Source organism: Schistocerca gregaria, chromosome 1 (genome assembly GCF_023897955.1).
Source record: "Schistocerca gregaria isolate iqSchGreg1 chromosome 1, iqSchGreg1.2, whole genome shotgun sequence".
NCBI classification, from domain to species: Eukaryota; Metazoa; Arthropoda; class Insecta; order Orthoptera; family Acrididae; genus Schistocerca; species Schistocerca gregaria.
Window position 1 is genome coordinate 492,890,857 of NC_064920.1, and position 13,244 is coordinate 492,904,100.

The 13,244-nt window shown below is 40.5% G+C and overlaps 1 protein-coding gene across 5 annotated transcripts in view; it reads left to right on the forward strand.

The window, feature by feature from the left end:
• The window catches only part of LOC126353886 (potassium voltage-gated channel subfamily H member 8), a 1,477,332-nt gene that overhangs the window by 1,247,750 nt on the left and 216,338 nt on the right, over window positions 1-13,244 (forward strand). For all 5 annotated transcript variants that reach the window (XM_050003094.1, XM_050003103.1, XM_050003121.1 and 2 more), the window contains one exon: window positions 9,213-9,426. In XM_050003094.1, coding sequence (XP_049859051.1) covers window positions 9,213-9,426 — 214 coding nt within the window. The remainder of the gene's footprint in view (window positions 1-9,212; window positions 9,427-13,244) is intronic.

Below are 13,244 nucleotides of genomic sequence, written 5' to 3' on the forward strand. Positions count from 1 at the left end.
CCTCGACACTTCCTGTAACTCTGAAAGCTGTTGATTCCTACTTCTTGTATACACAACGAAACTCTCAGATCGTGTCCTGTTCTTCATCAACTATTTGTCACTTCCCAGTTCCCAGTCAGCCTACACCTCCCTGTCTGCCTAATCCATAGCAGCTCTTTCCTTGTTGCCCCCAAATGTGCCTGATGGGCACAGATTTTCCCTCCTTGTTCGTTAATCAAATTATTCCTACGATATATCATGAAGTTCCAGAAGAGAGCCTCTCAGGCATTCTCAGTGAACTCCCTACTGTACCCCTTCTCCCCCATGAAATTATTTCTCACAAGGTACACAGTACATCCCATTCCTCATACCGCGTAACAATTCCCATACCCCCACGCATAGGTAAGGATTTTGAAAGGAAGAATCAAAGAATTAAGAAACTTCATGTGTACTATATTATGTAAATGTGCGGGAATGTGTAACATTTACGCGCTCAGTAGAGTTGGCAGTTGTAAACAAACGGTAAAAATGTAAAAAATCGCGTGACCCCTTTTCTTTAAAAGTTTAGGTATAGCATCACTGTGGAATGAATTAGCGTTCACTTAAAGCATATAATGTTGAAAGCATTTTGGTCTAAATCATTCTGAATTGATAGCTCGTAAATTAAGTCGGTTGGTTGACTACGAGGAGGGGACCAAACAGCAAGGTTATCGGTCCCATCGTATTAGGGACGGATGGGGAAGGAAGTCGGCCGTACTCTTTCAAAGAAACCATCCCGGCATTTGCCTGAAGCTATGTAGAAAAGTCATGAAAATCTTAAATCAGGATGGCCGGACGCGGGTTTGAACAATTGTCCTCCCTAATGCGAACCCAGTGTGCTTACGACTGCGTGGTAAATTAAGCTTACATCGGAAGCACTGGAAATTCAAAATGAACACGAGATTTTTCGTAAAACATCACTGTGAAATGTAAACTCTTCACTCGTCTATCAGTAATAGGCACTAATTGGTGTATTCACTGCAAAATATAATCAAACAAGGATTTCTGACAAGCTTTCACAAAAGTTATCACTCGGAAAAATTTAGACCTCGATCACGAGTATCGTTATTTCAAAATAACACGAGTTATTTCCTAAAAACTTAACTTGTCTTTTCCAGAAAAGTAGGTACTAATGCGTATGTTTAGTACAAAATGTATTCAAATCAAGAACTAAAACCTCTTAAATAACCTACAATAATGCACGATAAATGCCTGCGAGTCTCATACGCCGACCATCTTCGATATATTCACAGCGTAGTGCGAATGGTAGGTGACTTGTTAGACTGTCGACAGAAAGTTACGGAAATTATGAAAAATCTCAAGAGGCAGCTATTCGAAAGCAGACAACATATATCAGTACTGAAAAACTTCCGATAGACTTCATGGCGAAAACGTCGAATAGTCTTCAGTTCCTCGCGACAATCCCCTAGAGGCGATGTTAATATAATAGGAGCTCGCACAGACATATAAAATCAATCAATTTCTCCTCTCTCTATTCTTGAATGATATTGTAAGAACCCTGGTCATGAATTTGATATTAAAACTATTCGTCTCCAAACACTTTCTAGCAATTCGCTCACTCTTCACATAGATTTTGGTATCTCCAGGCCAATATTCTGCTATCTATCGAAAACGTATGGCGTGCTTCCGTAGAGGATCCCCCAAGACCGACGACGTGATCTATGTAACAGAGCTAAGGTGCCATACGGCAAGTTTTAGTAAAGGCTACGCTGTTGAGTAAGCGCTGACGGTCACTTCGTAGCTGGTTCAGTAATTTGTCGCAACTAGTTACCAGGACAAACAGCTAAGCGTGCCAGCCAACTTATGCGGCATGTCACACTTCACTGGGGCGTTCCATCATCAAGCCTTCACGGATGACGCCTGCTGGGAAGTTCAGTCCTTGTAAACGCTGCCTAGGGTCGCCAGTTCGTAGCGTCTGGATATCCAATAATTTCTCTGCCATAATATTTACCACTACCCACCACCCTTCGGTAAACTTATTCAGCTCTCCTTATTTTTGGAACCGCCTGTATAACTTTTTTTCTAGTCATCATTCTTCTGGCTGGTTTGATGTTGCCCGCCACGAATTCCTCTCCTGCGCCACCCTTCCCATCTCAGAGTTCCACTTGCAACCTACGTCCTCAATTATTTTCTGGGTGTATTCTAATCTTTGTCTTCCTCTACAGTTTTTACCTCTACAGCTCCCTCCAGCACCATGGAAGTTCTTCCCTGATGCCTTCATCATCCCTTCCCCTCTCCCTAGGTTCTATTCCTCGCCGATTCTGCGGAGAACCTCTTCATTTCTTACCTTATCGGTTCACCTAATATTCAAAATTCTTCTGTAGAACCACGTCTCAAATGCTTCGATTCTCTTCTGTTCCGGTTTTCCATACTCCCTGTTTCACTACCACACAATGCTGTGCTCGAAGTGTGCATTGTCAGAAATTTCTTCCTCAAGGCCTATATTTGATACTAGCAGAATTCTCTTAGCTATAAACGCTGTATTTGCCAGCACTAGTCTCCTTTTTACGTCCTGCTGGCTCCGTTTATCATGGGTTATTTTCCTTATCCTCCTGCAATTAGTGATACCCAACTGTGATGTTAAGTTTCTTGGTATTGTCATTTCTGCTATTTCTCATTACTTTCTTCTATTTACTCTCAATTCATATTCTGTTCTCATTAGATTGTTCATTCCATTCAACATTACTAGCTGAAATTTATTGCAGAACAGAATTAATCTTCTTCCTCTCTCATTTCTATTAAAAATCCCATATTCTTCCGCAATCCTATCTTGTATTTGTTCCCCTACAACCACATCCCTATTAAATTTTCGTCTCCCTTTATGTAGTGAACTACCTGTTCGTTACCCTCATATACCTTGTCTATCTCTTCATTTTCTGCTTGCGGCGTCGGCGTGTATACCTGAACTATTGTTGTCGGTGATAGTTCGCTGTCGATTCTGATGGGAACAACTGTATGACTGAAGAGTTCACAAGAACTCACTCTCTCTTCCCTACCTTCCTATTCACAACGACTCCTACTCCCGTTATATCATTTTATGCTTCTGCTGATATTACACTACAGTCGTCTGACCATTTATATCTGTAAAATCCATCGGGAAGTGTGGAATATCAATAAGGAATTCTTTCTTCAGCACAACTCTAGTTAGTAGAGGTTTATAGAACGTTCTGATTATAAAACATTTAAAGTTATGCTCTGTTGTCATTCTTTTCCAAGGTACAGCTATTTGAAACATTGAGAAATGTAAAGCAATGTGATAATTATCAGAGATTCCAGAGTTGACCACAGTCGGGAAAAGGGAAGAACTCAACCAATAAAAGGTGTGCTTTCACTATAAATTAAGATCAAAAGTTTCTACAAATTGAATTTGTGCTCCCTACATAGGAAAGAAATGCTCACTATTTAGAACACACACGTAATTCATAGAGAGCCTAAACACTAATATATCCCACAGGAACGTCACTTTCGGGAGGACGACGGTTCAAATCCCCGTCCAGCCATCCAGATTTAGGTTTTTCGTGATATCGCGAAAATCGCTTTAAGAAAATTCCGGAACAGTTCCTAGAAAAGAGTATAGCCAATTTTCCTTCTCATCCTTCTTCAATCCAAGCATATGCTCCGTTCTGTTGACACGCTCTTGATTTTCCTTCATTCCTTAAGACAAACCTATTTTCATTGGTACACGTTGCAGTGCTACTGAATCTAAAACCTTTCTAAAATTTGTATAGATTTACTGCTATTGTCTTACAGGGATCATGAACTTATTAAAAGACACCATCAGTGCCTTCGCTGAAATTTATATTTTTCTTTATTCTACTGGAAATATTTCAAATATTACGTTCATTACGCCCATAACATTTAACTCGTGTTTCCTCTTTCGCTACGACCTGGATTTACAAAGTACTGCCATTTGGGCGCTGTTTTCTAGTTAAGTGTTCGGATGCCCTGATTCATATCAAATACAAAATCCAGTCTCTACAATGATTGTAGTGTCATTGTCTTGGCAGCCAATACGAGAACAGTAAGTAGTTCAAAACGTGGACGGCCACGAGGACCGATGTCTGGAATTTAGAGCAGGACGAATCTAATAATATAAGTCATAAAATTGTCTGCAGCGCCTACGGCTACCTCAGGAGTTACCGTTACCCGAACAATTGCGTATCGGAGCTTCAGAGGGTCTGTCAGCAAGCCGGACGTCGGAGTGTACAGGGTCTGCGGCATCGAAGTTGAGCCGTGAATGAATGGAGGATTGTGCTCTTCGCACTGCGTGCCGGAGCTACCCGTAGAATGATTCTGGCCTGGACGGAATGTGGTAACCATGACAATAACAGGAAACTCTCGAAAAATTCCGATCTGCTTCTGATATTGAGACGTATTGTTTTGGATTGGCGTACAGAACTTCACATATTTGTTAGATATTGTAGGACTATTGTTAGCATTCATAAATACAGAGATGAGATATGCCTGCCATACAATACGTGCAATTTTTCAGCTATGAAGTCCTCTTCATGCACCATAATACTGGCCTCATAGTGTAGGTTAATGCTATCGATTTGATGCAAGATAATGCCAGTCCGCATCGAGCTTCTATGGTAAATAAATAAGTCGCAGTCGAAGATCACTCAATTAGTGCCAGCGAAATATGTTGGTATTTCTGAGATGTAGTATGCGTCACAGTTGTTTTATTACCAATAAAATGAACTCCACTGCAAGGACACTTCACTACGGAAGGCCTTTCACACGAAACATGATCTACGTGCCTTCATATGTTTAGACGAGCATAAGACACTTGATTAAAACTGAAGAAACTACAAAAAGGTGGGAATTTAAGGAGATGGGACCTGGATATACTGACTAAACCAGAGACTGAACAGAGTTTCAGGGAGAGTAAAATGGAAAAATTGACAGAGATGGGGGAAAGAAGTACAGTAGAAGAAGAATGGGTAGCTTTGAGGGATGAAGTAGTGAAGGCAGCACAGGATCAAGTAGGTAAAAAGGCGAGAGCTGTTAGAAATCCTTGGGTAACGGAAGAAATATTGAACTTAATTGATGAAAGGAGAAAATATAAAAATGCAATAAATGAGGTAGACAAAAAGGAATACAAACGTCTCAAAAATGAGATCGACAGGAAGTGCAAAATGGCTAAGCAGGAATGGCTAGAGGACAAATGTAAGGTTGCAGAGGCTTATCTTACTAGAGGTAAGATAGATACTGCCTACAGGGAAATTAAAGAGACCTTTGGAGAAAAGAGAGCCACTTGTATGAATATCAAGAGCTCAGATGGAAACCCAGCTCTAAGCAAAGAAGGAAAAGCAGAAACGCGGAAGGAGTATATAGAGGGTCTATACAAGGGTAATGTGCTTGAGGACAGTATTATGGAAATGGAAGAGGATGTAGATGAATATGAAATGGGAGATGTGATACTGCGTGAAGAGTTTGGCAGAGCACTGAAAGAGCTGAGTCGAAACAAGGCCCCGGGAGTAGCCAACATTCCATTAGAACTACTGACAGCCTTGGGAGAGCCAGTCGTGACAAAACTCTACCATCTGGTGAGCAAGGTGTATGAAATCGGCGAAATACCGTCAGACTTCAAGAAGAATATAACAATTCCAATCCCAAAGAAAGCAGGTGTTGACAGATGCGAAAATTACCGAACTATCAGTTTAATAAGTCGCAGCTGCAAAATACTAACGCGAACTCTTTACGGACAAAAAAGCTGGTAGAAGCCTACCTCGGAGAAGATGAGCTTGGATTCCGTAGAAATACTGGAACACGTGAGGCAATACTGACCCTATGACTTATCTTAGAAAATAGAATAAGGAAAGGCAAACCTATGTTTCTAGCATTTGTAGACTTAGAGAAAGCTTTAGACAATGTTGACCGGAATACTCTCTTTCAAATTCTAAAGGTGGCCGGGGTAAAATACAGGGAGCGAAAGGCTATTTATAATTTGTACAGAAACCAGATGGCAGTCATAAGAGTCGAGGGGCATGAAAGGGAAGCAGTGGTTGGGAAAGGAGTGAGACAGGGTTGTAGCCTCTCCCCGATGTTATTCAATCTGTATATCGAGCAAGCTGTAAAGGAAACAAAAGAAAAATTTGGAGTAGGTATTAATATCCATGGAAAAGAAATAAAATCTTTGAGGTTCGCCGATGACATTGTAATTCTGTCAAAGACACCAAAGGACTTGGAAGAGCAGTTGAACGGAATGGACAGTGTCTTGAAAGGAGGATATAAGATGAACATCAACAAAAGAAAAACGAGGATAATGGAATGTAGTCGAATTAAGTCGGGTGATGCTGAGGGAATTAGATTAGGAAATGAGACACATAAAGTAGTAAAGGAGTTTTGCTATTTGTGGAGCAAAATAACTGATGATGGTGAAGTAGAGAGGATATAAAATGTAGACTGCCAATTGCAATGAAAGCGTTTCTGAAGAAAAGGAATTTGTTAACATCAAATATAGATTTAAGCGTCAGGAAGTCGTTTCTGAAAGTATTTGTGTGGAGTGTAGCCATGTTTGGTAGTGAAACGTGGACGATAAATAGTTTGGACAAGAAGAGAATAAAAGCTTTCGAATTGTGGTGTTACAGAAGAATGCTGAAGATTAGATGGGTAGATCACATAAATAATGAGTAGGTATTGAATAGGATTGGGGAGATGAGGAGTTTGTGGCATACCTTGACTAGAAGAAGGGATCGGTTGGTAGGACATGTTATGAGGCATCAAGGGATCACCAATTCAGTATTGTAGGGCAGCGTGGAGGGTAAAAATCGTAGAGGAGACCAAGAAATGAATACACCAAGCAGATTCAAAAGGATGTAGGCTGCAGTAGGCACTGGGAGATGAAGAAGCATGCACTGGGTGGAGTAGCATGGAGAGCTGCATCAAACCAATGTCGGGACTGAAGCCCACAACAACAAACACACTTGCAAGGTACCAGTCGCAGCAGTCGACCCCGTGTGAAAGTTTGGGCAAAAAATTCTAATAGGACGTTACAACTCTCACATTTTCGAGGGCACTGGTTGTTTGTCGCTCGCTCCGCCCCAGTGCAGGTGCCTTGTGCCCAAAAGGGAAGTACTGTACAGCGAAATTACAACCAGAGCCCTTCTATTTGTAGGATGTTGAAGGCGGGGGAAGAGGAGGCGGGGGGGGGGGGGGGGAGGGGAAATGGGCGCATCGTCCCAACGTCTTTTGAAATCTTGTCCGAGAACATATGTTATTCTACGTGAAAAATAGTAAGTAATATGATTACGTAATATGTCAACCTTACACACATATTTATTCAATATTACTCGTACATTAAGAATATTGTCGTATTGATATTCTGCAGCTAAATAAATATAAGCCTTAAATTGAAAATGAATATACCAAAGCAAATGAAGAATTATTACGAAATGAAGTTAATGATTTTCGATTTACTATTTAATCGCGCCATTCATGTTGGAGAACTACGCTACTTGTTTCATGACACTCTCATTTGTCTCATTCATTTGCGCTGCATTTGCAAATCGTAACATAAAAATATTCAAAGCAAACACACATCTGGTACCAACTATAGATTAAAAACAGCGATCTTTGATACAGTGAACAAAGTATGATACCAGTTTCAAAACAGTATTTTGCAAGCCTCTTACTGATTCCACTGTACAGTACTTCGCATTCGGCCATTAGGCGGTTGCAGTGGGGTGGAGCGAGTAACAAACAACCAGTGCCCTCGGAACTGTAAGAGTTGTACCTTCAGAAGGTCATAACTGTGTACTATCAGAAGTATGGCCCAAATTTTCGAGCGATATCGATTTCTGGGGCTGAAAAATCCTCCAATTGTGCACTTTGTTAAATTAAAATATGAGGTCGAGTTGGTGATCGTTCCTTACCAGGTCTGTAGCAATCTGTGCACCCCTCTAAATTAACCCGTGGCAGTCAATGGGATTTAATCTGAATAGCGCTGGAGGTTTTAAAATATTCTCCACAGAACGTGGCGAAACAATTCTAATTGATTGTTGTCCACATCAACACATTATATGGTTTGTCAACGTGGAAGGTGTCTGTCCCTTGGCACCTTAACCCTTTTGAGATTAACACTCATTTTATATATATTTAAAAAAATGGTCAACAGCTGTCTTCCATTATGATCAGTACTACACTTCCGCAAGAAAAGGAAAAAGAGAAAGCAAGAAATTAAGTTGTTTTAAATTCATGCAGGTTCATGTTTTCATTTGAACATGGGACTTACCGAGTTAATCTTTTTGTTTATAGAGGTAGATATTAGGACAACAAACGTGGAAAAACTATCAGTTCAAAAACAAATTTATTCTTATGAATAAGAAAAACATGAAATAATCCATTTAAATTTTCCACGTAAAATGTTAGGAAGTGAGAATAAAATTTAAAGTGAATATCGTTTATAAGTATTTCCAATGAAATAATTACCTCTCAGAAGATTTATGACACAAAAAGGAGTTTCCACATTTTTAAAAATTCAAGCTACCTTGACTCTCAACACCTTTACTTTTTTCATCACTCTTCTGACTGGTTTGTTGCGGTTCGCAGACAATTCTTCTATTGTGACAACGTCTTCGTCTCAGCACTAATACCTAACGTCTTCAATTATTCTTTGAGTGTATTGCAATCTCTGTGCTCCCCTGCGGTTTCTGCTCTCTACGAGTCCCTCTAATACATTGAAATGTATTCCCTGATACCTCAACACATGTCCTCCCATCTCATCTCACCCCTTCTCCTAAACTCTTATGGCGTCTTCTGAATGGCCTGATGACGCACGCCACAGCTTCCCCTTCTTTGTCAACCTCTTCATCTCAGAGAAGGACCTACACTCAACGTCCTCGATAATATGCTGGATGTATTCCAACTTTTCTCTCTCACTGCACTTTTTATCAGCTACAATATCCTCAAGTACCAAGGACTTGGTGTCTTAACATCATTCTGTATATTCTTCTTGGCAGTTTTTTCCATATGTTACTCCCATTGCCTATTCTGCGCCTGCACAGAAGCTCAACTCTGACTTTTTGGGTCTCCCTGAGTGGGCCATACGCGGATAGTTCGCTCAACAAAACCCTCACCGATTCCTTTCCCCCAACCTGCCTCGCCTGTGTTGGTGTTACTGCTACAGAGGCTGGTACGTGAGTTGCTAGACTTGCTGCCTTTCTCCGCAGGACTCTGGGCACGGCCACATCCACCTGCTGAAGCTGACGCGGCTGCTGCGGCTGGCGCGGCTTCTGCAGAAGATGGACCGCTACTCGCAGTACAGCGCCATGATCCTCACGCTGCTCATGCTATCCTTCACGCTGGTCGCGCACTGGTTAGCCTGCATCTGGTACGTCATCGCCGAGAAGGAGCGGCTGCGAAACGAGAAGGACTGGGACCTGGGTGAGTCGTCCGCTAGCTCTACTGTGCACGCCAGCGCTTTCCTTCGACTTACTAGTCGCAAGGGTTGACTGTTCAGGTCGCTTCTGACAAATCTGGATGTAGCGCTTCTGAGATAATTACTAATTGGACATAGCTCAGCAAAGTCTCTCCGGAATCACAGTAGTTTAATGTGAGTTATTATTAAACAGACGCGCTGTAAGTGTGTGAAAGTAACCCCTAATTACATAAGACGCAAAAACCAGACTATGAGACAACTGGATCGTAGTCTCCTTGTACAATGGCATGTTATTCTCAATCGGCAAAAGCCGTTGGAAATAAATATGAGGTCGGATATAACTTTGGGAAGTGTGACAAGACCTTTACCGGCTAACAATACATACTTCGTCCAAATCCTTTGCGATCACGTAATGGCCAGAGGGTATCAATGAAGTAGAAAACATCAGTTGATTTCGCTGCTGTAAGTCAAGCATGTGATGCAGTTTGGAATCATGGGCTGCTTTATAAATTATTACAATTTATTCCATACAGACGGCAACATGTTGTTACCGTCGTGATGAACGACGAACAGTTTTTCATGTCCTATACGTGCCTACAAGAGCCCTTTCGAAAATTTTCTGACAGTGTCGAATGGAAAGACAAAATACGTAAAACTCCTTGATATTTACCAATAACTACTATCATTTGCGTTATATTATGCTGGAGATCTGTGATGAAGTGTTTTAAGTAGTATTTTAGTACTTTTTTCTATATGCCTAGATATTTTTGTGATTCCAAAACTCTTATTTTATGCCATGTAATAAATAAATAATAAATTTGGACGTTCGCTGGGCCAGGTGTTTTCAACATAACGGTGCACTTTTCTACTTCGGTATTAACGTCCGTCACCACCTGAACAACAGATATATCATCGTTGGATTCGATTCGGAATACCTGTCCCTTAGACAGCAGGGTTGCCAGATAACACTCCTACGAGTTTTTTCCCTGTGTGATTACATTAACTCGTAGGTGTATGTAGTTCTAGTAGAAGTTAAACAGGAATTGGTTGGTTGTATCATAGCTGCTAGTCTCATTACACAAAAGCCAGAGATGATATTTGGTTTAGTTTAGTTTTAGTTTTAGTTATTTCATGTTCCATAGATCATTTTCCCGATTTTTTTTATCGATATGAAGTGAAACAAGTCAGATTACAAGATATATATACACACATGAATAGTGCTAATATTCATGTTAGTGAAATGTTTAGTTCTACACATGCAACTACATTTAGAGGTACATTTTTTTACCATTTCTGAAACAGAAACTCGTCCATGGAGTAGAAGGAGTTGTCCAAAATAAATGAATTTAAGCTAGATTTAAAACTTGAGCTGCTACCTGCCAGACACTTTATGTTGTTGGGCAAATGATCAAAGTTTTTTGTTACTGAATAATGTACTCCTTTTTGAGCGACTGACAGCTTCAATAACATATAGGAAAGGTCTTTTTTCCCTCTAGTGTTGTACGTATCAACATCACCGTTCTCCATGAACTGAGATGGATGATTTGTAACGAATTTCATTAGCGAATATGTGTACTCTCATGGTGCAGTTAAAATACCTAACTTCTTGAAAAGGTGCCTACATGATGTCCCTGGGTGAAGGCCACTAATTATTCTCAATGCTCTATTTTGTGCAATCAATACTTTATGTTTAAGTGGTGAGCTGCCCCAGAAGACTATTCCATAAGACATTATTGAGTGGAAATATGCAAAGTAGGTTAGGAGGCTGATCTGTTTATTACCAAGACTATATGAAGAGCGAAAGAAGCGAAGTTAGTTGTTTGAGAAGCTCAGTAATATGCTTCTTCCAGTTCAAATTGTAATCAATGTGAACACCCAAAAATTTGGAGAAATCTGCCGTATTATCTGAGCCCTGTTCATATGTTACATCAATTGTCCATACGACTCCATTCTGTGTACAGAACTGGATATAGTGAAATTTTTTTTTTTCAAAATTAAGTGAGAGTCCATTTTCTGAGAACCACTTAATGATTCTTTGAAATACATCCTTAACAATATCTTCAACTGATTTTCCTGGAATGGGATTTACTATAACACTTGTGTCATCTGCAAAAAGTACTAGTTCAGCTTGCTGAACGTTACGTGAGAGGACATTCGTATGAATAAAGAACAGCAGAGGACCCAAAACAGAACCCTGTGGGACTCCATTTTGTGATAACTCCCCATTCAGTAGAATTTACCACCCTAGCAACATTATTTGTGCTATTCAGCACAACTTTTTGCTTTCTGTTCATTAAGTATGATTCAAAGCAGCTGTGTTTGGAAAATATATTAAAAAACTAGAAACCCGCGTCGATTGCGAAAAAAGCACCTAGTGTTAACCTAGGTTTCGGCGTAGATAACCGCACATTCTTCAGAACAACAAAACCCACAAGTGCCTAAGAAGAACTTTGTCAATGATTAAAAGAACACCATAGCTATACATTAATAAAAGAAAAAAGGAAAACACAAACAGTACATATGTACAAAGTCAAAACCAATACTTAACTTAATGTTGTACGCTCCACCTCACACCGGCCTACGTTCGATGGGCCATGACCTGCCATAAACTGTTTGTGTTTTTCTTTTTTTCGTTTATAAATGTGTAGCTGTGGTGTTCTTTTAATCTTTTAATCTTAGGCACTTGTGGGTTTTATTGTTCTGAAGACGGTGTGGTTATCTACGCCGCTACCTAGGTTAACACTAGGTGTTGTTTCGCCATCGAGGCGGGTTTCTAGTTTTTTAATATATTAACCAACGATTGCTGACGAGCTGCGATGTTGAAAGTGTTTGAAAAGTATATCAAAATTTAATGCACATTTGTAATGTGTTCATTAAAATTAGCGGTCTTTACGTTCAGCAGCTGCTTTGAGTTTAAGTTGCTACCATAAGGAGTAAATTATTTATGTCAATAAAAAGCTAAATATTCATTTTCAGACAAGTCTTAGGTTTATGATCCTCCTTTCTCATTTGTGAACACTAAAGATTAGAGATTCTCTATACAAAGCGGCAGTCAAATGAAAACGAGGCAGATGTGATAATGAGCATCGTGCGGCCATTGGTAACGCAGGTAGGTGTGTGTGTGTGGAAGAGACCTCCATTGAAAATCAGGAAGGAACAGCGCGACCATTCACCACCGTGTCATTTGTCTGTTAGACGTGCTCTGATTGAGGCCAGCGATCGATCGATGTGTGCGTCCGACTACGCGCGTGTTTTTGTTTGGAACAAACGATTTCGAGAAGGTCGGACGTCAATGAAAGACAACAGTCGGTCAGGACAGTCTCATCGCGTCATTACCACTTTTGGTACTGCTACGGTAGATGCTGTATGTTGCTAAGGTTGTTTCTTGTACTCTGCAGAAGTTTCACTGGGAATCCCTCACACACAGCTCTGATTTCTGCCTTTGGAGCCCATAAGAAACACATTCGTGACCATCGACGTGCTCCGGTCGAAGACGAGCACGCCGAGAAACAATCATTATTTTTTAAGCAACCACACACATTATCCATTATGGCACTAACCGTCTTGATTCACAGTGGGATAAATGGATTAACAGTCATAGCAACTAGTTTGGAAATAACAAACAGCCTACTTACGGTTTCAATCCGCATCGTTTTCATCTGATTGCCGCTAATAGACGACAATATAAACATCGCTGTTTCTCTGTCTCTGGGGATGTTTGCTGGAGACGCACTTGTATACGGGAAGTTGGCGTCGTCAGACAATCATTGCAACGACAAGCAGATAGTCTGTGTTTCGTACAAAGATGGGAGTCAGAGCCTCA